The sequence below is a fragment of the Plasmodium coatneyi genome, chromosome 12 (assembly GCF_001680005.1).
Source record: "Plasmodium coatneyi strain Hackeri chromosome 12, complete sequence".
Taxonomy (NCBI): Eukaryota; Apicomplexa; class Aconoidasida; order Haemosporida; family Plasmodiidae; genus Plasmodium; species Plasmodium coatneyi.
This window is the reverse complement of record NC_033567.1, coordinates 3,280,430-3,305,031: the sequence shown is the minus strand read 5'-3', so window position 1 is coordinate 3,305,031 and position 24,602 is coordinate 3,280,430. Positions and strand designations below refer to the sequence as shown.

The following is a 24,602-nucleotide window of genomic DNA, read 5'->3' as shown; positions in this document are numbered from 1 at the left end:
CCTGTGCATATGATCCAAGTGAGGAGCACCTCATCCAAACGCTGCGCTGGGAAAAAAAAAAAAAAAGGAAAGGTATTGAATGGAAGAAACATACATTACATACCATTATGTAGAGAACCACAAGTGCATGTTAACAAGATAAATTGCGAACGAGAAGGGACAACGGCAAAGGGGAAGATTCTTTTCTTTTTGTGCCCACTGAATGTTCACCACGTAATATGAGTTATGCATTTTTACATTTTTATTTTGCGTGGGAAAACGCAACAAAGAAGGATAATCAATTTTCCTCTTTGCAACGTTAAGGAGTGATACACGCCTTTGCCTTAAAATGTAAGGCTTTCACATTTTATGTCGCTGCACCTTCAATCGGATTAAGAAAAAATCATATGTATGCTTTTAGTGGGTACCTTTGTAGGAAGGGGGGAGGAGTGCAGTGTTCCCTATGGAGGTGGTGACCCCATCTCGGTAATCGCTCCAAAGGTGGAATAAAAACACAGGTTATGTGGCTACCCCGTTGGATCACGTCACTGCTCATTTGAATGTTCGTCATATGGGATCGCTACTTACGCTGCGTCTTTGCCACCTTTGCAGTTTTACTTAGTTGCATTCTATTCTAAATTGAACCGACCTCTATATTATTAAAAGAACGAAATGCGACACATCCCTGTTTGTACAACTGCACCTTTTGTGTAAGAGGAATGTTCTTCTCTACAGTTCAGCCTTCGTGAGATGTACCCTTTTTGAAACCACCGCTACCTTCCACCATCTCTATGCTGCTTCCATTTCGATCGCCCATTTGTTGCGACTAATTTTGTTGGATATCACCCTCTCCACTATGTGTAAAAATGATTAATGGTAGCCACTTGAAGGGGAAACCCGACATGACCGTCACTCACAACCACGGGATGAGTAAGCCGAATTGCCATTCCGCTTTGTCCATCCTCCTATTACCCATTTAAGACAAAACGGAATTTTAATATTTTTATGTAAATGCGTTTGGGTGAGGTTCCTTCTTTCGGGGGGTTCCAGTCAGAGGGGGGGAGCATCTCCCTGGGTGGAGCTCTTTTTCTATGTCCCCCACGGAAAATAAACTAACACATGAGGTGTGCGGGTAAAAAAAATAACAAATGGAGGTAATAGCAAAGTGGACTGCACCTATGCGGCTAATGGGGTGATACCCAACCGAACTAACAAAATGCTAGGAATGAAAAAAAAAAAAAAAAAAAAAGTGCACCATGTGAGTGATTCCCCTGGGGTGGAGAATATTTACATACTAAACAGTAGCGATGCAGGGTGCGTAATTATGTCGGGGCGATTTTCCTGCGCCCCGTAATAGAAATCCTCCCCTTCACCACTTCTTACCCCCCAGTGCGGCGTGCTGCAAATACCTGAACACAATTTTCCCCCTGCGCTTCTCAAAGTTCAACTTATGTATCTGTATCTTTACCATATCCCCCAGGTTAATTTTCACCTTATTGATTCTCAATTTTCCTGAGATGAAACATAAGAAGGTTTCTCCATTTGGAATTCGAACAACAAAGTTCGTGTTGGCTAGACATTGGTCCACTACTCCGTTCATTTCGATGGTATCACTTTCCCCTTCCTTTACAACGTGGCTATCCTTAACCCTGTTATATATTACATTAGCGTTCCTACGGGGAATTCGCCTAGTTGTCTTCCTCCATGGGGTCCACCTGTTCACGCTGATGGGCGATCCATAGTTCGTTTTGTGCGTCTCTACTTTGTTACACACTGGGGTTAAAAATAAATTGCTCTGCCTGGTCACTGCTTGGGTGAAATAGAGGGCGGCATACACGAGGAGGGTAAGAAGGGGCAGCAGGGCTGTTCTGTACATAAGGGAATTGACAAAATTGTTGAGGGGGGTGGCATAGGGATGGTACTGCTTGGATGTGCACCAATACGGTTAGCATATTTTTTTCATCTGGAGTATGTTATCCGGTCATTCTTATTGGATTCGTTTTTGTAAAATCGTGTATTTTTTGTGTTAACACATCGGGGAGGGGAGAGCAAGCCCTGCGTCTGTGATGGCCACAAAGTGAGATTAGGACAATTCTCAGAATGACAATAAAATGATAATATTCTTTTGTGTGTTTGCTCCTTATTAGTGTCGCATTTTCTTCTGGATGTTCTCCGGTATCGTTATAACTGCGTCGTAATACGCGCATTCGCATCAAATTTTACGGTGTTGTAACGGTGGGAAGGGCATTTCCGCACGAGAAGAGGTCCTCTTTCCGCTTGCCGATTTTATAATTTCTTACAACTTTTAAATTACCAATTGTACTTTTGGGTAAAGGGTGATAACGTTTTGCCCATCCGTGTTAGCATTTTTTTTTTTTTTTTTTTTTTGTTAACAAATTGTTACCTTTCTTAGGGGTGTACACTCTGCTGAGGAGTCACTTCTTTGTATTATTAACTCACACGTATTGGAGTCACTGCTAATCGGGGAAGCACAACTCGCTCGTGTCCACCGGGGAGGCTTCCTCATTAATGCGCAGAAGTGTACAACGCGCGGCTGCGCTGGATGATTTCACTCGTTAGGGTATGCACGCCCCGATGAAGGCTTTCCAAAGTGGGCATTTTCCGCTCTCCCAAGCGTGATAAAAGAAAAAAAAAAAAGTGCATTCGCGCAGGACATTCTTTCACCAGGCACTTGTTATATTTGTGTAACTTTTATTTTTGCATATGCAATGCGTAGCAATAGGGAGGTAAGTATTTTTTTTTTTTTTTCCCTTTTAAGTTTATACAATAAAAAATAAGCAAAGGGAAGCTCCATTTTGCGCGAATTTTTTTTTTTTCCCCTTAGCTGGCCTAATCCTCGCGGGAGTTGCTTTAAAATATGTGAAAGGGAGGAGAAGGCACTTGAGGACACAAGTCTAGCCTCACGTGATTACCCTATTGCCACGACTGACTCTATTTTGCTACAAGTCCATGGTAGCAAGAATTGTAGTTCGGCACGAGGATGACATGGTTGTTGGTCCTGCAGCGGCAGCAAGGAGATGCGAGCAGAGGAGAGAAAGCCGTCTGTGCGTGTGTGGAAGCGGTCGCTCAAGTGAAGCAGGCGTGGCGTAACCGTGACGGAGACGTTAAGTAGACGTTATACAGACACAACGCAGATGTGCAGGCCCAGGTCACCCGTGAAGCAAACACAATGAAGAAAAAGTACAGCGTCCTGGGCGACCAAGACCACACCAGCGATTACAACGAAGGGGTAAGGTATAGAGAATATAAAAAGAGCATTCGGAGCATACAAATAAATTTTGAGCAGTGGCTTAGCGAACTTAAGGAAAACATAAACAGCTACGAAAATGATAGGCTGAAAAGGAGTACACACACAGATTGCCCTTCAGAATTTTTTTCCAACAATAAAAAAAAAATAAACGAATTGGAAAGTTTGTACCAAAATGGAGTACAAACTTTGGATGTAATGAAAAATCATTTTAGCCAAAATAAGACGTACGTTTTGGAAATTTCCAGATATCTGAGCATTTTCGATAAATTTAAAATTCAGTTACAGAGCCTTAAAAATATGTTTGACAAAATATGTGCACACAACAGGATTAATTTTTACACACAGAAGGATTGCTCATCTGTGGTGTACAAACATAATGAAATAAATCACGTTATCAAGGAGAGAACTGCTCTGCAGCATTCGATCAGCGAACTGGACAATATAATTTCCATTGGCCAGGAAACCAACTGGAAGCTGAAGTTACAAAATAATGCAATCACACAGCAAATGAAAAAAATTAACTTCCTAAATGAGCAGCTACCCAAAATACAGAAAATTATAAAAAATATCAGGTACTATACTACCAAGCGGAAAATTATCCTCGCCATTATTGTTGCCTCGTTTATTTTCCTTTTTTTTATGTTAAGGTAGATTTGTACGGGTCTTTGTTGCATCGTTATGTTTGCAGCACCCGATGGGTACACTACGTGGCGGAGGCTACCTTCAGCTGCAGGGCCTTTGCCTTTGATCAGTTATATATATATATTTTTTTTTTTTTTTGTATTTTCACTTAAGCGACATTTTATAATTTAAAAGGAAGCGAAGGAGGGGTCTCCCCACCCAGATCACTTATCACAAAAAAAAGAAAGAGAAAAAAAGTCGTCCCAATGGTGCGCCACCCAAACGTTTGCTAATTGGGAGCTGTCCTTTTCCCTGAACTTTTGATTCGAGTGGCTCGAATTGTTCAAGTGGCTTTTCGCCTTCGCAGGGGCAATGTGCAAGCAAAATTATTTAAAGAAGAATAAAATAAAATGATAAATTTCTTTTTTTACAATTTTGCACATGCAAGGGGGCTGTTCCTCATGAGGGGTGAACCAAATAACGGACATTTTTTTTTTTTTTTAAGCCTACTTTTAAGTTGTTCAAAAAGTTTTGCGGACTATACAAATTAAAAAAGAAGACAGTTATAATTCGGGTGCACGGAATGTATTGCCTGCCAGGTGCTGAGTACGAGCCACCACGATTACGATTACCACCGCAGCAACCATCACAGTCACTATCACTGTCGCCGCCCCCACCTTACAACTCGTCCGCCGGCACATTGGCGTAGTAGGGCTCCAGCAACTTTTTCAAATTGCCGAGATTCTCCTTCACGAAGGTCCTCCACTTGACCTTGCTGTCGAGGATGTTGTAAACTATTTTGTGTTCCTTCAGAATGTCAAAGAAAATTTGGTAGTTTTTATTTTTCTGTGTTAGTTCCAGGATCTTCTGCCTCACGGCCTCGATATGCTCGTCCGTTTTGATACGAACAACCATGTCCCTGAGCTCCTTGGACTTCAATAAAAGTAGCAGGAGCTCCTCCATGGATGTCCATTCTTCGCTGGCGTTGTCGTCCAGGTGCAAGTATTTTTTTATCACACCTATGTATTTGGTAACTTGCTCCGCGAAAGTGTTGTAAATGTTCTCCGCGGTGAAGCAGTTTGCCGCCGTAATCTGGGGAGAGGCAAAGAAGGGAAGAAGGAAAAATGGGAAAAAGGCAGATGAGGGGAGAGACACAGGAAAAGGGAGGTTCGTCGTTGTCCTTGTTGGTGGTGCGCAGGGTGGTAGGCGAATACAGAGGAAGGATGCAACTGACCCAACTGTGGTCTGCTCGAGGTAACTCTTGCGATGGTGCATCCTGCCACACCCTTACCTGGCCGCCCATCAAAAAGACATACACATTTTTATTTCCCCTTTGGAAGTGATCCGAGTTAAAATATTTCTCATTCATACGCTTGCCATTGTTCCAAATAACCAAATCTTGCTCCCGCAGTTTTTGGTTTTTTAAACTATTTGCTTCGATTATCACACGGATGGAGTCATTCACTAAGTCGAGCCACGTTTTTAGCGGCACCTTCTTCAGGACGCTCTTGTGGATAACTGCAATTTCTTGTTTCACTTCCTGCGAAGAGGACGGTTGGAAGAGGGTGGATTAGAGTGATTGGGAAAATTTTATGCACGCGCCCCTTTGTACACACACATATATGTTTGTAATGCTTGTTTTTGCATGGCGGGGATCCCATCTTCAGCTGTACATTTTCAAGAGCATGTGCGAACGCAAATGCGAAAAAGGAGCTTATTATCCACAAGGGCGTTGCTCTCATTGTTTTCTAGCTGGGCGAGTTGTCTGCTTCGTCCTTTGGGGAAGTTCACACTTGGCGGCATAAGTGCGTAGCCAAAAAAAAAAAAAAAAAAAAAAGGGGGGAGGCAGCTCCGAGTGGAGGAAGCTACCAGAAGCGTTGCGGCAAACTTGTTAATGGTAAGAAGGAAAAGTTTTTTTTAATTTTCACTCTCTCGCAAGGAGTGAGGGACCAAGGAAAGACTCCTTACATGGTGTTATTTTGCTCGATTATATGGTGTTTCACTTTTACAGCTATTTTGTTTCATTACTGGTGCTACTGTCATATTTCTTTCTTTTTTTTTTTTTTTTTCTACCTCCCCTAATACCCTGAAACAGCTAAATACCAGGCCACATTTTTGTTCTTATACCTAACACTCTTCAGTTCCCATAACTTCGCAAACTTCCTTACCCTAAAACCGGAACCTTACACCTTAAGTGCGAAAACCTACACTCATTCATTCACTCTTTTTTTTTTTTTTTTTTCTCTATTCCTTTATTCCTTTTTCTTCCTTTTTTTTCTAACTTTTTTTTTTTTTGTTCATTCCATTTTTTCTTCTTTCCTTATTTTTTTTTCTAATTTTTTCCGTTCTTTCTTCTTTCTTTTTCTTCTCTTTTCCTTTTTTTTTTTCTTTCATTCTTTTTTTTTTTCTTCTTCTTTTCTTTTTCTTCTTTCGTTTTCTTTTTCCTTCTTTTTTTTTTTTTTTTTTTTTTTGTATGCATAGTTTAGATGGATATCCGTCCCTAAAACAGCTAAAGACCAGACCACATTGTTCACCTCACACCCTGAAACAGCTAAACATTGGGCCACATTGTTGTCTTTACACCCTAAAACGGCTAAACATCAGGCCACATTGTTGTTCTTATACCCTCGAACAGCTAAATACCAGGCCATATTGTTGTTCTTACACCTTAGAACAGATAAACACCAGGCCACATTGTTGTCTTTACACCCTAAAACCCTAAACATAAGTGCGAAATCCCACCCCCCCCGCACTGATGCATTTACGCACTCACTCTTTCCTTTTTTTCTTTCTTTTTTTTTTTTTTCTTCTTTATAAAGAGAGTGCATATTTTGAATAATATATCATTTAGGTAAAAAAAGTAGTGTGCGTGATTAATGTAAATTAGATAGAGAACCTCTTTGAATTTAGAAGGGAAGAGTATGATGAGTGTGTGTTGCTTCTGTTACCAAAAGGAAAAGAATTAATCAGGGAATTTTGACTTCTTAAATTTTTGTACGATTCTATACACATATATGTAAGTATTAAAGAAATAACATGAAACATGAACAAAATATAGTAATGGGCAGATGAAGTACTTCTAATTGAAATGGCTGACACACCTTTTATTATATTTAGCTACGTAGTTAGGATGTTCCAAAATAAAGGGATTAATTTGAGAAATATGTTTAATATGGTATAAAATAACATTTCATTAAGAATTGAGTGGTGCAAATAAGCAAGTTTTTATTGCATGATGAAAGTATTGTGAATGTGTGAACGATAATATGAAAGTACATATATGTGCGAACATTTACATAGAAACACTAATAATAATGAATGAATACACATAAAATAATAGAGCCACAGTACTAGTAGAATGCGTAAAAGGAACAGTCCTTTTCCAGTTGTTCCATATACGACGTTACATTGCACAATATGTGTTCTACAATGTGTGTGTTGTGTTGTTCTACATTTAATAATATGTGTATGCTGTTTTACATTGCAGTTCTTATATATGACATAATGTGTTCCATCACATACGTTGGTAACGTATATTTTTCTGCCGTGCATTATTATTGTTCCTTCCTCTGGATATTGGCCTCCATGTACCATCATCTATAGTAGAACTATCTACTGTTGCAGGTGCTGCTGTTGTTGTTAAATTGGATGACGAGCCTATTGTTGTTGAACCGTCCATTGAATCATACGTTGAGGCTGCTATAGATGTGTCTACTGTCAAAGTACTAAAAGTAGGCCCTGCTGATCGTCCCTTTCTTCTGCTCTTGCCACTTCTATTTTTTCCTCCTCCTCCAAAGAAGGAGTTCTTTATTCCAGAAGGTAAAAGATCATACTATGGAAGAAGGTGGGGCGTGCGGTAAGGAAATATATATATAGTATATAATATATAGTATATATATATATATATATATCATATATACAGTTCTATTATAATTTATTACTTTGTATAAAAGGTACGCCAGTGCTGGTAATCCAGCTGTAGGAAGTATAGTGGACACAGCAGTGGTGACAACACTACCGGGGGAGGTGGTGCCCGTTGTGGACGGTAGATTTGTCCTACTCCTGGTTCCTGCTGACAAAGTCTCTCCCCCATGAACACTCTGGTGCAGTTCGGCTGCTGTGCGAACTCGGGTAGTTCCTGTATTACACTGTAGTTCTTTAAGTTTTTCCGTATTACAGTAATCCTTATTTTTCTGTTTATTAAACCATGTACAAAGTGGATCACCATCATTATTTCTTCCTTGGCATTTTGGTCTTATAGCATCACATGCTTCAGTAATTTTTTGTATATGTTCCTTATACGCAGAATCACAATCTTTTTTATATTTCCCTAAATGAGTTTGCAGAGTTGAAAAATCTTCAAAGTATTCATATACTGTTTTCATATTGGAGAAAGTGTGCCCGTCTACACTTTTATCTTTATCCATATTTTCACATGTATTTTCAATTCCCATACCCTTCAATTCATCGTAAATATTCTTCATATGTTCAGAAAAATAACTGCGGTCACATAATTCACTGGAAACTATATTTCCCATCCAAAAATATAATAAAGCGCAAAATTTATCCTCAGAATTCCCCTTCTTTAATTCTTTATCTACGTAGCACCATGCCCCTGTAATCTTCTTAGCATATGCTTCATCCTTGGGACATTGTTTTAATTTCCGCTGCACATTTTCCCTCTCAGTTTCATTATCACAATCAGTATGTATATGTTCCCAATTAAGTGGACGGTACAAACTTCCCTTTGAGGGTAAATTCTTTAGAGGATCATCCTACAGATGTAATTCAGGAAAATATATATGATTTTATATATAGACCCCTAACCCCCCTTCCTTTCCAATTTTTTACACCATGGTAGATAAAAATATTATATGTGTATACACATATTAATTCATCGACGTAGAACACGGAAAATGGCGAACCTCCAACACTTCTTTCGCATCCACCATAGAATCACGAGAGGGAAGCTGGGTGCCCCCCGTAAACTGAGAATTTTCCCGACCGATCCTAACATCTGGGGAAGGTTTCTCCTGTTCCTTGCACTTTAACTTTGATAGTTCATTCGGATCACAGTAATCTTTACCTTCCCTCACTTTTTCATCATTAAACCAGGAACAATATTCATCACCAATACCTTCCCCTGTTGGTGCGCAATATTTTTTCACTTTTTCACATGCCTCATCTATGTTATACCTGTAAGATAGCCAATTTTCCTCACATTCAGGGGTATTCTGCTCTAAATACTGCTTTACATCCGTATAATTGTAATAATAATCGAATACTTCCTTCCTGTGCTTGAAGAGGTCTTCGTCATTGTCAATATCTTTGTATATAATATTACACATATTACCACTGAAAAAACTCCCTAGAGCTTCGTAAATTTTGCCCACTATGCCTGATAACTTATTCTTATATTCATCTACGGTGATTTCCTTCCCCAACCAATGATGAAAAAAATGACAAGCTGTATTATCTTGCGGACTGTCTTTCTTCATTGTACATGCTCTACAGTAGGCCTTCGTAAACGTCCCCGCCAGAGCCTTAAGCCCTAAGTATGCATTTAATTTATCTTCCAATGTACTCTTCAATTTCTTGTACCCGTCCACAATGGAGCCACATTCATTCTCATTAGCATCATCGAATTTATCATAGTAATCGGTCCATGAAGGTAAACTCTTTGGATTCAGATCCTTCAACTATAATGAATTGGCAAAGAAGGAAGGAGTGTGTGGAATATATATATATTCTTGCACTCCTATTATATTATGCTTCACCATATTATGTATATAGAAAGTATTATATGTGCTCCTTCTTAGTGTAAGGAAGAGGGGAAGTAAATATTGAAGAAAGGGGAAGGGAAGGGAAGAAAGACCAGATCAATCTTTTTTCCCCTCATTCCATTCCATTCCTTTCCCTTTCAATATTCTTCCTCTTACCCCTCCTGACATTGTTCATATGTGTAGATCTCTCTGTATACAGAGAATTTCTGAGTCAGGAGAGTTGTTCCTTATACATATATGTCCTCCTGTATATATAGAACGACTTCATGTTAGAAGTTTTTTATATGTGCACAATACATATGTAAACATCCCTCCTGTCTGTGCTTCTTTATTATATATATATATATATATATTCGATGGTACAATGATTATTTACATGTGGAATTACTATATGAATATTATATACCATGCGTCTATTATTAAATGTGTACAAAGTCGTAATTACTATATATATAAGGGAACGCAATTCTCAACAACCGAAAACAAAACCCTCAGATGGCACAATTTTCATTTATACTTCCCCAATCATACTCATGGACTAATAAGAAATTCGTGTAACTTACATATATGCGCACTATGCACATCATATGTGCAAAATACTTATCACCCTCCTTTCCTAACCTCTTAAATGTGCACATTGATCCATATATACAGCGAAGAATATGTACTCATAATACAAGTATAGAGAGAAACAAAAATAAGAAGTATAAAGCAAAACATATAACTGCTCACATATTTTCTCGTCAAAAGTGAAATTTTGTGTGCTCACATTCCTGTAATAGTTTGTGGGATGCAATTTTTCTCTTCCTCTCCCCATTATGATCGTATTGCTATAATAATTTTCACACACCTTCCTCCTTTTCTGCTTTTTTATCACACCTATAAAATTACATCAAAAATATTCTAAGCAAAAAATATATTTTACTATTTGAGTTCCACGTTTACTTTATTTAATTTATATTACATTCTAGAATTCGTTTCAAAACCTCTAAACCCACCCTTCATTCATAACCATGTTATAGATAGTTCATTTATGCATGCGATATATATTGTACTAAGAATTAAAGATACAGGATTTAGTGTTTAGGGTTCAGTGTTTAACGGTATAAGAATCGGATTTCGGGTTTAGTTTTAGTGTTCAGGGTATAAGAATTGGTTTTCGGGTTTAGTGTTCAAGGTTCAGCGTTTAGGATTCAGGGTTAAGGATTCAGGGTTTAGGGTTCAGGCTTTAGATTTCAGGGTTTAGGGCTGAGTGTTTAGAGTTCAGGGTTGATGGTTTAGTCTTTAGGGCTCAGGGTTTAGTCTTCAGGGCTCCGGGATTTAGGCTTCATGGTTTTAGATTTTGGGGCTAAGTGTTTCTAGCTTATAATTTTGGGTACACATTTCAGGATTTAGAATTCAGCGTCTAGGTTTCAAGGATAAGGGCTTATAGTTTATTTTCCTGGAGTTTTGGGTTTTCAAATAAAGAAGTATAATATTTAGCTCTAAATGTCGAACACTCAAATCTGTACACTGAACAATAAAGCCTAAAGTCCAGAACCTAATCCCTAAAACCAAAACCTAAGCCCTCAACTCTAAACACTGAGCCCTAAAGACTAAACCATCAACCCTGAACTCTAAACACAGAGCCCTAAAGACTAAACCATCAACCCTGAACTCTAAACACTGAGACCTAAACCCTGAAATCTAAAGCCTGAACCCTAAACCCTGAATACTCAACCCTGAATCCTAAACACTGAACCATGAACACTAAACCTTAAAGACCAAACCCATAAAAACTGAAACCTAAACCATGAACCCAAAACCCTAAACCTTGAACCCTAATCCCTACATCATGAAAAATAACCTCTGAACCATAAACCCTGAACACTAAACACTGAATCCGAAACCCGAAATTCGATTTCTATATACCTAAATCCTGAATCCTAAACCCCGAACGCTAAACCCATAGCCGCAAAACCTAAAACCCTGAAGCCTTAACCCTGAACGCTAAACCCTTAGCCCCAAAACCTAAAAACCTGAAGCCCTGAACAGTAAAATCTGAGCACTAAACCCTGAAGTATAAACCTAATCCCTAAAACCAAAACCTAAGCCCTAAACTCTAAATCTTGAGCCCTATACACTAAACCATAAACCCTCAACCGTAACCCTAAAACTTGAAACTAGATCACTCATGTCCTGAAGCCAAAACCTTAAATCCTAAGGCCTAGACTCTGAACTCTGAACTCTGAACTCTGAACCATAAGCCCTGAATTCTAAATCCTGAATCCGAAGGCCTGAAACTTCAACCAACAAACCTAAACCCGAAAATCTATTTCTATAGACCTTAGCCTAAACCGCAAACCATAAACCCTGAACCCCAAACCCTGAACCTTAAACCCTAGATCCTCAACTCTGAATCCTAAACCCTGAAGCCTGAACCCTGAAGCCTGAACCCTACACTCTTAACCTAACCCCTGAATGTTATACTTTAAACCCTGAAACGCTAAATCCTAAAGCCGGAAGCCTAAACCCTAAACTTGGAATACTAGACCTTAGGCCCTATACACTAAACCCTGAAATCTAAACGCTGAACACTAAATCCTAAAGCTTAGCCCCTGAATACTGAAACCTAGGCCATACACCCATAGAACTATCTTCAATTTCTTGAACTTCCTTAACGCCTCGAAAAGTTACTCAACTTCTTAAGGCCCGTTAGTAATATTTATGGGGAAAAATATAAAAGTAGGAGCATATTTTTGTGTAAAATATAATATGCATAAAAAAAAAGAATGGGGGAAGCTTAAGTAATGCATGGTCCACATCAACTCCTCATGAGAAAGTTATTTATAATGTAATTATAAGGAAAAAAGCAAAAGGAATAAAGGATATACATGAAGGTGTGGTATATAATATGAAATTAGGAAAAGGGAACTCCGTTAAGTCATCTATCATAATATACCGTTTGTATTGGCTACTTGAAATATACATATATGGCAGAAAGAGAATGGAAGGAAGGAAAGAGCTAAGGAAGGAGCCAAGGAATGGAAAAAAAAAAGAATTGCTCCTAATAATGAATAGTAGAGTGGATGGGGAGAAGAGGAGGAGTGTGTTGTGTGTATAGGAACTTTATTTGCATTAACAATTCTTAATAAATGACCCTTTTTAAAAAGGGTAAAGTAATATAAATTAATAATATATCCGGAAGAAATTTTGTTCAAAAGGAAAGAAGTTTGCGTTCTTCCATGTATACAATAGGGAAGTAAGATAAATATTAGTATAATGTTCTGAGTAGTCAAGTACAGGGTACAATAATGTAATAAATAAATAAGGAGAGAACAAAATATTTGCTCACTTCCTCTTTTCTATTTTACTTCCTTACTCTAGTTGTTCCTACATTTTTCTTCCTTAATTATATATGCATGTGCTGATTTAATACTTATGTGTGTGTGTGTGTATGTTAACATGTGAACCATAAGAAATGAGCATGGAATAGAAAAAAGTTTGTTATATGTACTAATGATCATAGAGCAACCAAGGTGTTCATACTTATTCTTCTAATTATATGAACATTCTATAACATATAAAATTGACATTATATATGAAGGAAAGAGCACACACAAACACAAACACCTATAAACCATGTCCGAAACAGCACCCGCAGAAACTACAGAACCATTCTTACCGGTTACACTCGTATTTAAATTGACTACATAAATATTATTCACATAATAACTCATGCATAGTGTACTAAATTAACAAGTATAAAATATATACATGGAAACATGTATACATACACTGCCCATTACATTTATAGAAAGAAGATTTGAATCAGCTACCTTCCTATGAACATTTCTACAAGAAGTTTGAAACAGGTTGCGACTCTTGTGATGGAAGCTCTACAGGAAACCTAAAAGAGAAGTTGAAACAGTGGCCCAATAGTGGGAAATATAAGGATAAAATTATAAAAGCATGTTGCTGCATGTCCACAATGGATAATGAAGAAGGTGTACAATATAAGAAGAAATGTAATTTCTTTTATTATTGGGTTATGGACATTTTAATAAAGGAGATCGGGAGTTCCCAGTTCCCAGGAATAGTACAGCAAGTCATCGAAGCATTAGAGGAATTCCTTGCTACACAAGGGTGTAAAAATCCGGACCCTAATAGTATAGGTGAAGATATTATCAAAGATAGAAAAGTAGTGTACGGTTACTGCTACAACTATAATGAATTGAAAACACTGTTAAAGCCTCATGGATCTATGTGTGCTGAAAAATATAGCAGCTATCTGCAGGCCATTGCCTCTGCATATAAGAAGGTGCGTGAGGAATGCGAGAAGGATATTGAGAGTACTGATCCATATTGTGTAGAATTTAAAGGGAAGCATGAGCAATATAACCCAGAGGAACTTCTGAATTCGACGTGTACTGCACAGGCATCGGATCTTGCTGCAAGGGCAGGGGAGAGGCAATCAATCCTAGGGGTAAACTTCCTTTGTTAAAAATGAGTGCATAAATATTAAACAAATAATAGATCACGAACCGTATAGTGATAATAAAAGTGTGAAAAGAGAGAATATATATACATGTATGTCGACTATTTGTATAGGAGAAAAACTTAAGCAAGTTAGGCTCTAAGATAAAATACTATAACAGGTTCGAGGGACAAGAAAATTGCAGTCAATATAACAATAAAGAAGGAACTGTAAGAGGGAAGCTGGAGGAATGTACAGAAATTAAGGACAGTGCTGAAAAGATAACGAAGACCCTGTGCTTGGTGTCCTCCATAAAAGGAGTCGAAGCGGAGGACGAAACACCTTGTTACTTCCTGTATTATTGGTTAGGGGACATCGTATGGAAAGGTGTGGGAATTACAAATAGTGGTAAATTTATAAATACCATGGAATGTATATATAAATCATTGAAAGAGTTTGGTGTTAACGAGAATTGCAAACTCCTATACGGGGACAAAGACACTAATAACATCACCAAGACAATGTTCAATTATTGGAAAACCGTGAACGACTTCTCTAATGACTATGAAGATATAAAGGGGACACTAAAATCTTCTAAGGAATCTTGTGATGAGACATATTTCAAGCACCTCCAAAATGCTGTCACAGCTTATCTAGCTGTAAGTAATGATTGTAAGAGCAAACACAGTTCATATTGTCAGGAATTCAAGAAGAAGTTTGAAACAAGAAATGATCAGAACCCACTGACCCTAACATTCACATCAGAAGTAGGAACTGGAACTGGCCATAATGTTACAGTTTACAACATCACTAACTTATATCTAAAATATACACAACAATATCAGGAAGCTCTATCTACGAAGCAGAAAGCAAGAGAAGAACAACTACAAGACAGTGAAACACTTCACCAACTCCAGGGTCATAAGGCACCTCCTCCTTCCGCTCCCCTTATCCAGGTCAGTAAAACAACAACAATAATAAAAATTTCTTCTCTCCTCTTTAGAATTGATATACACACATATAAACATGGTGCATATATTATTTTATGTGTACAATAGCGGAGCTAAAAATAAAAAATATATAGGAATATATATATTCCTCTGGTTATATTTCCGTAGGATCCATATTTGAGTAATTTACCTTCAAAGAAGGCGTATGATGAGCTAAGCCTCCAGGCATCCGTGTACGATAATAAGAGTTATTCCACTGTCATCACATTAAAAAGTGGACTGCAGAGTGCAATACAAGGTAAAGTGCAGTCTTCCGACTGTGTAAGTAAAATTGCAAGTGTCTGGTATTATTTAACTCAAATAGCGGGCACACAAAATAGGAATCTACCGTCCGCGGACCGTTGCAACTACTTTTATTATTGGTTGGGTGATTTAATATCGGAGCAATTGAAGGCGGGCAATTCATTCCCAACCGTTATGAATGAAGTATATGGTAAATTGGGAGAGAAGGGAACTGCAAGTATGTGCAACATTATTTATAATAACATTAGCAAAGAGAACTTCTTGAAAATGAAAAAATTATATGACCATTCTCAAGACTACGCAACTATTAAGCAACTACTGCAGAAGAATGGATCCCACTGTACGGAGGAACTTAAAGAATATATGAATAACATTTTTCAAACTTATGATAAAGTGAAAACGGACTGTAGTGGAACTTCCCCCTCTCCAGCTGATGGTACATATTGTAAGAAATTTAAGGAGAACTATGGAAAATACTGCAGTCGTCAGTTAGCGAAATTATCATGTTCGGAAGGAATAAGTACGGCCACCACCGCTGCTGTGTCTTCCATCCTAGGAGTTGTCGGACTACCAGTGACTGCATTCTTTCTCCACAAGGTATAATTATAATAACAATGATAATAGAAAGAATAATAATACTTTTTCCTCATATTTCTTCCCTTTTTTTCATTTTAAAAAGAACACAAATATATATAGAGAATAAAGGGTGCTTTATATATATATATGATACATGTTCACACTTCCCCCTTTCGGTTCTTAGTATAATCTTTTACCTCCTTGGGTACAAAGCACCTTCTTTGGAAGAAGCAACAACAGTAGAAATAGAAGGAAAAGAAGGTCAATTAAAAAGAATTTTGACACCTTAACAGACGACTCTACAGAAATGTCAACAACATATTCTACGGAAGGTTCTACAGACACTTCTACTATATATCATGAACGACCATCACGACCATCTACCACAGAAAGAGAAAGGAGAAACAACAACACAAGAACACAACATAGAAATGTAGGTTATCATCGTATATAGAAACTTAAATGAATGTAATGTCGCTCCCCCTCCAGAGGGGAGCATAAATAACCACGAATTTTATACAGTGTGATGAGAGCAAAATGACATTTCTTTTCCTAAAAATTTTAGAGGGGTAGACGGATATATATATTTTTTTCTTTCTTCCTTTTTTCTCAACTTCCCCCGTTGCCACACACCGCGCGCTTCTTTAAAAAAAAAAAAAAAAAAGTAGTCCATCATACGCGTTGAAACACACATTCATAAAATGTGTCCTTACTCCCTCCTTCCCGCGGGGTCATATGTGCGCGCCTCTTCAGAAAATTGAGGATGCGCGAAAAAAATTGAAAGGAGGTGTAAAAAAAAAAAAAAAAATAAGAGAAAAAAAAAAAAAATAAAGAAAAAAGAAAGAAATGCCACAACATACCATATAGCATAACGCAGAGCGATATATGGCAAAAGAGCATGGGGTGCAGAGTTAACGCAATCGTTAAGAGAGAAAAAAAAAAAATAATAATATAAATAAATAATTATAATAAATAATTTCGCAAATTCCCCTACTCCCCCCCTTAAAACTTCTAAGCTCCTCCAACTGCTAATACATATTCCCTCACTTCCTTTGCCTCGGTGGGAGGTTCTTCTTCCTCCCAAAATTGCAAGCACACAGAATTCAAAGGTTTATCACCATCCTTTTTAAACGGAGATAAAAAAGGAGGGGAGAAAGGCTACGAACATTACCTGGAAAGGCGTTCATACATCACCGAGAACGTGTTGCGCAGCCTATTGGTAGATTACGGGCAGGCCCCTAACAACGCCGCCAACAGAGCCGCTAACGGGCCATTGATAACCCAAACGAGGAAGCGTCAACCTTTGCTCGCGGTAGACAAAAGCATTTCCCTAGCGTGGACGCAGAAGCTCTGCTTGTTGGGGCTGTTCAATTCTATCTCCAACGAATCGCAATATTTGCTCTTCTTATTTACCTGAACCTTCAAGTGAACTGACTTAAAGATCCCATTTTCCTCGACGAGGTAGTTTGGATATGGCTGTCCGTTGTTCATGAAAAGGCTCATCCCAGTGTCGATGAGAAAAAGACCACCATTGCAGTAGGAGCTAATTTCATGTGTCAGCTGCTTAGTGTGTCCTACGACTAAATGCTTGGCCTTGTAGTTGTTAAAAACGTGAGATAAAATTGAGCATGCTTCGTTTTCATCGTAGGGAGCTGTTCGTGAAATATGGTCATACCAAAGCACTCCCTCTCTATTTACGTAGTTCATGGATTTATCATAACTGAGAATTTGGCACATGTTCTCAATTTGTAGCCTCGTCTTTAACCGTATGGTGTGTAAGCTAAGTGAAGAAATCTTTTTGCTTATCCCTGCATGAACAAATAAAATGTCGTTCACTTTTGCAATTACTGGTAGGCGAATTAACTTTTTGAAATACTCCCCTGTAATGGACACAAAATGGTACAACCTGTTGTTAAAATTATTTTTAAAAAATATTTCCACTTCTTTCTCATTTACGTAATTGAAATATCCGCACAGATTTAGTTGTTCGTGATTGCCCATGATTAGTAGGACTTTGCTATTTTTCAAAGGTGCCTCCTTCTGTAACTTAAATAGAAAGTCATAGATTAATGGACCATAAATTCCCCTGTCTAGTACGTCTCCCACTTGAACTAGCAATACATTTTCTGCAACCCATTCATCATTTTCGTTTATTAAATTTGCATGTCGTAAAATCAACTTCAGACTTTCTATGTCCCCATGAATGTCCCCTATGGCGATTATTTTCCCCTCCCATTTTATGTTATCATACCTTTGGAAGTAGGAAGGGTCCAGTTTCTTTTTGTCTATTGCTAATGTTTTTAGTAAAAAGTCGTCCTTCGCGTGATTGCCGATGGTTACCTTCGCAGATACGCCAAGAGTTGGAGGGAGAAACGGCTGGATCACTGTCAACAACAGCCGCAGAACCTGCAACAACCTCAACAGTCGCAGCGCGCCCATTTTTAGTATCCCATCGATCTTCTACTTACGCATACTCGCATGAGCAGTGGGGTATTAACTTGCGCGGTTGCTCAAGTAGGACGGTTTTCCCTCACACACGATAATGGCGCTTGGTGGTGGTAGGTAGAAGGATAAAAAAATGTTAGACCATGACAACTATCCGCTGGGAAAATAAACTGCGTCACGGGGAATGCGCTAATCGACAGGAAACTTCGCAGCATGGAGGGGTGGAAGACCCTTCACGGACACGATTTCTGAAGCGTGTCGATTAGCTGACGGATAACAGTACCCTGCGCGTGGTTCAAAATTAGTGTGTATAAGAGGGCACCATGTGTGGGTGCGTGCATCCATGGGAGGTTGACAGATAATGGCTTCACAAAAGGACAATACTCTTTTCTATAAAACTGTACACCGGTGTGCAGCCGCAAAAAAACTTAAAAACACAACCCACAGGAAAATAGCTCGCCAAAGATAATTACATGTCGTGTAACTGTCTGTGCGGTACATGTTTTCCTCCAGTTTTGCACTTTGCAATTTTCTACCCACTACGCAGGTTCCACAGTGTGGTGCGTTTGTGCGGGGGCGGAAAAAAAAAATGAAATATTGGAACTAAAAAAAAAAGGGAAAAAGAAAAAGAAGGAAAAGAAGGAAAATAAAAGGAAAAAAAAAAAAAAAAAAAGGAAAAGAAGGAAAATAAAAGGAAAGAAAAAAAAGAAAAGAAAAAGTACAGAATAAACGAAGATGCAATTTTTTAAAACATACCGTGAAGTATGCGGGAGCGTTGGGGTGACAATTCGTTTGAACTCTGCGAAGCGTGACCAATCGGGCGGGCGAAAAAAACATTACACCGTATAGTTACCTGCGCTCTTGAACTTGCACAAGAGTATCACAGATCAACAGAGCGTTCCATCCTGTTAGCAGCGCGTCCACAGACATTTAAGAAAATAACTGAGCGTCATATATACATATATGAACCTCGGTTGGCACACTTTTGTACCAACTTGCGTGTGTGTAGATGTGCCCCCTTTTGTCCTCAAGATTGGACTATACGGAGGTATGACTGTACGTGTGCGCGGGGGGTTATTGCCCAATTTGGAAAATTGCCCCCCAATTGGTGCTCACATTTATCCTGTTTAATGAATGCTCCCTTGGGCGAGAAATGGACCAAGCGCACATGCGGGGAGGCCCCTACACCTTCCCCATACGTGCATGCGCTCAGAACGGATGCTACAAAACGATCAAATAAGGTTTAACTGGGTTTCGCATATTCGTTAAAATTTTAAAAAAAACTAAGAAAAAAAAAGTCGTCCGTAAAGACGTCGAACAGCCTCCACTTGGGGGAGGTTCCTTCCTCATGGGTATCCACCGTAGCATATTCACACTACGCATTTACTCCCTATTGGGGGAGCACATTGGAGGTGTAGGGTCGCATTTCCCCTCAAGGAAAGGCGCAAAGACCGGTCCTCTAAAACCTCTCCTTCATCCTCTTCGCGAGGATATTAAGTTTGTTAAAAATTTTACCCTGTGTTGAACCAAGAATTAAACTACAGATGGAGTATCTAGCCATTTTTATATTGTTGAAGCTGCCTAATATATGAATTTTATCTCCTGCTATGACTATCCTCGTTTTGGTGGCATTTTCTATGGCATATTTTGTTGCCCCGTTGCTGCCACATATTCTGCCAATGCATCTGGACAGGTGGTCCCCTTTTAATATTTTTACATCCTTCACTTGAAAGCTTTCTATATATAAATCGTCTATCCTTAGTAGGGCTAAAGAATCTTCAATGGTGAATCCAAGTAAGTATGCCTTTATATAGTCTGAAGATTTTTGCAGGTTATTTTTATCCTCAGTCAGTTTGCATGTCCTTACTTGGATTTTATCTCCAACCATTCGTATTTCTAACTTTAAGTGGGTAACAATTGGCTTGATTAATTCCATCCAATTGGTTTTTATAGACGATATGCGATGTTTCGGGATGGTAAGTATTCTCATTTCGTTATTGTTAAACGTGCTACTTGTGTTTTTTTTATTTTTTAAAATTATTTTGTTCTTCACCTTTTTATTGTTGTCTCTATCTTTTTCCTCCAAAATATTTTCCATGGTTAAAATGTTTCTTGTGTTTCCGTTATCTGGTTGTTCTTCCTGTTCCTTTTCTGCTTGTTTTTTTTCATTTTTGCTCTCCCTCGATGAGGAGCTCGCCTTGTTCGGCATCCGTTTCGTCATTTGGCCTATCACCTTGGGGCATAACTTTTGGATAATTGCTTTGTGGAGGACAGCTTACCTATTCATACCGCTTTTATTCTACTCATACGTATGCTGCCCCTATGCTTTGCTCATTTGGGCAATAAAAACACAACTAGGGGTGGGGGCTAGATAGGTATATACTAATCCAAGAGGAGCTTGCAGATATGTATACGCAGGAACGGTTTACCGTTTTACAGAAAAAGGGATGTCACAATTCGAGGTTCTTCCAACTCGCGCAGATGTTCACGTTAACTAGCAAAAATGATGCATTCACTGCGGAGGATGGCTCAAAGCTAGGGTTGCTTCCAAACCAGCCGTTGTTCAAAAAAAAAAAAAAAAAACATACGTAAAAAAAATGCGTTGCAGAATGGGAAAAATAATATGAGGGTAAAAATGCTAATGGGGGAATTTTATTAATTTTGAGAAGCCGCTAGGCGACGTACAAATTAACATTGCCTCATTGTCGGTCAGCCGGGGGAGTCGCGCTTAATTATTGGCAAACGGGGGGAAGCTTATCATAGGGGATGTCAATTTGCGCACATGCGAAAATGTAAAAATATAAGTAACGTTTTTATTGTTAAATTTATTTTATGTGCCCCTTTAAAAATGGCACGTCCCCAATGCAAGTAAAGTTGGGCCTTTACGTTTATCGATGTGCTTAGCAAATGTCCCCATTTTGTACTTGACAATTTTTTTTTTTTTTTGTAGGGGAGAATTCCCCGCCCCCTGGGCTGTATTGTTAAAGGCGCAATAGCAATATTAGGTCCCCTTCGAAAAGGGAAAACATGGGCAGGACAAATATGCCAAGAAAAAAAAAAGGAAAATTAGGAGAAGTTAAGAGTGACAGGGAAAGGCATATCCGACGGAGCGAAAGGCTAATCGGGTCATAAAGTCCGGTTTTCCTTAATGTGACCTGCGGAGAAATGTTACCAGAGGCACGTCGAACACCACGTGCACAGCGGTCTACGTAGAACGGAAGGGTGAAGCGCCTCTCCTTGGGGAAGCGAAACCCTGAAAAAAGAATCAAAGTGCAATTACTGCAGAGAGCAATGCAGGTCGTAATAAAATAAATGGCGCTTTAGCCAGATAAAAGGAGCTGTTCCAATTGTGGACCATATAACGGAAAGAATCGTTCTTGGTCTTGTCATGTATATGGCAATGGGAAAATGGGGAGGGGAATAAAATAAAGCACAACATTGCCTTAACTAATTTCTCCCCGTATTGAATTTACCCCTCAGTGGGAACATGCACCAAGTTCCTGCATGCAAGGTCGATCTATCTCGGTGTGGCGCTCAAATAGGTTATGATGCATTCTAAAACAAGTTCCACTAGGAAGGAAATTTCATCCTATTCGGTTGCATGTAGCTACTCAATTGCGGTGGTGCAAAGTTATGGTGATACATTTGCGCGTTCGCGTCCCGTTTTGTAACCAAAATTTTTTGGGAACCACATGGAGGAGAGGGGCAATTATTTTCCATTTCTTTTTTTTTTTTTTTTTTTTTTTTTTGGCAAGAAAAAGAAAAAAAAATCACCTTGCGCGAGTAGAAAAATGCATTAGGAAAGTTTAGAAAAAGGTTAAAGAGGCATATTTACAAGCATGCACTGTTTAGCTTTTTAATATATATCACCTTTGTCAATACGTAAACTACCCTGGGTAGTAAAAGCTGAAGCTGTTTAAATTTAGCAAAGGGTAGTTGCAGGGACGCAATAATTATAGGCATACATATAAATACGACTAGCACGATGAAACATTCCCAAAAGCAAAAACGAGAAGGAATGGGAAATGTGCTTTCCCCTTTTTAGCAAAGTAAAAGGTGGTTGATCTGTTTCTTATCCAAGTTATTTTGTTTTTTATGATTTTGTACTTTTTTTCTTTTTTTCGACGAAGTACTTTGCGAGCCAATTCTAGTGAATATCACGAAGGGCTGACTTCCCTCGCCAGAATTGGCATGCATACCTAGTTTCGAGGGCCTCCGTGCATTCGCGTTTATGTGCGTGTGGGCACAATACGTGCAGAGGTGCTGTAAATATATGCATGCGCGCCTTTCCGTGCGTCCTCATTTAATTAAGACTCCCCCAAAGTGCTCATGGACAATCCGTTACGTACACCCAGGCGTAATCCTTGCTGCGCGCCCCTGCTGCTGCGCAATTCATATTTCGATTTAGAAGCATAGACGGACCGGAAAAAACACATCGATTGTTCTTTTCCCCCTTTAATTTTTCCTGTGGGTGAAATTGTGCAGACACGGGGTAGAGATAGAGGAAACGCAATTGGGGGTAGTGCGGGACGGGCCACTACTCTACTGCCCTGTTGCTAAATCTGTACGTGGGCACAGCGGTTCATATCGTTATACCGCTATATACTTTCCAGACCAAGCTCGAACCGTGTGGGCAAAATGGACATGCAGGAAGTCTGGCTGGACAAGCCGGAAGGCGCTCTGGACAATCCCAGCAGCAAGGACCAAGCTGCAAACAGAGACAAGAAGACGCGAGTTGCTGACGTTTGCAACACGGAGAAAAAATCCATTGTAGATATAGAAGGGCTAGGCGAGTATGACATAGAGAAGAAGGACGAGCTAGAGGAGGAGTCGTACTACAAGTTGCTTTCGATTGCATATGCTCTAATAGCAATTATATCAGACGCACCGTACTTCCTAATCGTATCAATGGGCGATTATTTCAGACAGGCATTTAACGTGAAGGATATACTGATAACGGAGTTTGCCTTAATGGAAAGCATAGTGTTTATAGTTGTATGTGTATTGTTACACCTGATTGGAAGTTACAGACTGAAGTGGAACCTGTTACAGCCACTCCTTTCCACATTTTTTTTAACCTTAATATATTTAGTGGTATATTTCAAGAGCGACTACATAGGACACAAGATCGTTATTTTCAGTGTTATACCATTTGCAATAATAGCATGTGTTATAAAAATGACTACGATGAAGATATGTGTTCTCTTCAGAAAGCAGTACTGCACAGCGTACGTTTGTGGATTGTCCCTATCCGGATTTGTGGTATTTATTTTGTACGTACTGGGAGCCTATGTCTTCTTCGCAGACGATGAAAATAAATTCCGTAAAATGTTTTCCCTTTTTTGTGGGGTCTTCTCGTGCATTGCTCTAACATCCTTTTTTATTCTGCAAAAAATATACAAGCTTCCGTTTGTTGAGCGGCTTAAAGAAAAGTACGAAGATAAGGGATTACTGATTAATAAGACGATTTTGGTGGAGTCTGTGAAATCCATTTCTGTCGTTTGGGAATACGTCATTATTGGCTTTTTAGCAAATTTTATGGCATTTCAGATTTACCCTACAGTTTTTCCCATTTGTATTAAAGCGAGCAAAGAAATGAAGGGACTGCTGTCTGGATTACTACTTTTTGGAGACTCATCAGCACACCTGTTGGTTCACTTTTTGGATTCCTACTTTCTGAAGATGAATATCCCTGCCTTTTTCTTTATCAAATTGGTCATGCTTGGATTTCTGCCCATTTTTTTCACTTTAGTTATTTACCACAGCTCAATTTTTTACAATTCATACTTTTTAATGGCCTTATCCTACTCCTTTGGATTTTGTCACGGAATTTTGTCCAACTCCGTTTTTGTGAAAATCCCCGAAGTCTGCAGAAAGCGCAAGAAGGAGCAGTACCTCAAGTTGGCCCCCAACATCGTCTTCTTGGCCTTCGTGCTGGGGACCATGATTGGCGTCCTCCTGTCTAAGCTGTACGTGATCCTCCTGACCGGGCACTAGGGCAGGGGGCAGTTGCCTGGAATTGGTTGCTTTGAAGTAATTCCATTGAAGTAGTTGGAAGATGCAGGAAACAATTTGGGAAACCCCACCATACGACCTTATCGCGTCGTCCCCGAACATATGCGCAACGGGGTGTACCGCCACACTGAACACCCCTCTGTTACAATTTTTTGAATATATCATTTCTTTAATTAAATTTTCCATCTTTTAAAAGCAATCCG

The 24,602-nt window shown here is 39.0% G+C and overlaps 6 protein-coding genes across 6 annotated transcripts; 2 read left to right on the top strand and 4 right to left on the bottom strand.

Moving 5' to 3' along the window:
- Positions 1 to 1,348: 1,348 nt before the first annotated feature.
- PCOAH_00044180 (Translation initiation factor EF-1) lies at positions 1,349 to 1,855 on the bottom strand (the record flags this gene model as incomplete). Its single annotated transcript, XM_020061202.1, has 1 exon — positions 1,349 to 1,855. The coding sequence occupies one exon, from the start codon at positions 1,853 to 1,855 to the stop codon at positions 1,349 to 1,351; it is 507 nt and encodes a 168-aa protein (XP_019916741.1).
- Positions 1,856 to 3,169: 1,314 nt separating this feature from the next.
- PCOAH_00044170 (Uncharacterized protein) lies at positions 3,170 to 3,901 on the top strand (the record flags this gene model as incomplete). Its single annotated transcript, XM_020061201.1, has 1 exon — positions 3,170 to 3,901. One exon carries the CDS (start codon positions 3,170 to 3,172, stop codon positions 3,899 to 3,901), a length of 732 nt encoding a protein of 243 aa, XP_019916395.1.
- A 648-nt stretch (positions 3,902 to 4,549) lies between these two features.
- On the bottom strand, positions 4,550 to 5,613 carry PCOAH_00044160 (Uncharacterized protein; the record flags this gene model as incomplete). Its single annotated transcript, XM_020061200.1, has 3 exons — positions 4,550 to 4,963; positions 5,163 to 5,411; positions 5,545 to 5,613. The coding sequence occupies 3 exons, from the start codon at positions 5,611 to 5,613 to the stop codon at positions 4,550 to 4,552; spliced, it is 732 nt and encodes a 243-aa protein (XP_019917104.1).
- Positions 5,614 to 17,235: 11,622 nt separating this feature from the next.
- PCOAH_00044150 (Calcineurin-like phosphoesterase) lies at positions 17,236 to 18,378 on the bottom strand (the record flags this gene model as incomplete). Its single annotated transcript, XM_020061199.1, has 1 exon — positions 17,236 to 18,378. One exon carries the CDS (start codon positions 18,376 to 18,378, stop codon positions 17,236 to 17,238), a length of 1,143 nt encoding a protein of 380 aa, XP_019916768.1.
- Positions 18,379 to 19,843: 1,465 nt separating this feature from the next.
- PCOAH_00044140 (Nucleic acid binding protein) lies at positions 19,844 to 20,605 on the bottom strand (the record flags this gene model as incomplete). Its single annotated transcript, XM_020061198.1, has 1 exon — positions 19,844 to 20,605. The coding sequence occupies one exon, from the start codon at positions 20,603 to 20,605 to the stop codon at positions 19,844 to 19,846; it is 762 nt and encodes a 253-aa protein (XP_019916496.1).
- Positions 20,606 to 23,022: 2,417 nt separating this feature from the next.
- PCOAH_00044130 (Uncharacterized protein) lies at positions 23,023 to 24,381 on the top strand (the record flags this gene model as incomplete). The annotated part of the gene is made up of 1 exon (XM_020061197.1): positions 23,023 to 24,381. One exon carries the CDS (start codon positions 23,023 to 23,025, stop codon positions 24,379 to 24,381), a length of 1,359 nt encoding a protein of 452 aa, XP_019916625.1.
- Between the last annotated feature and the right edge of the window lie 221 nt (positions 24,382 to 24,602).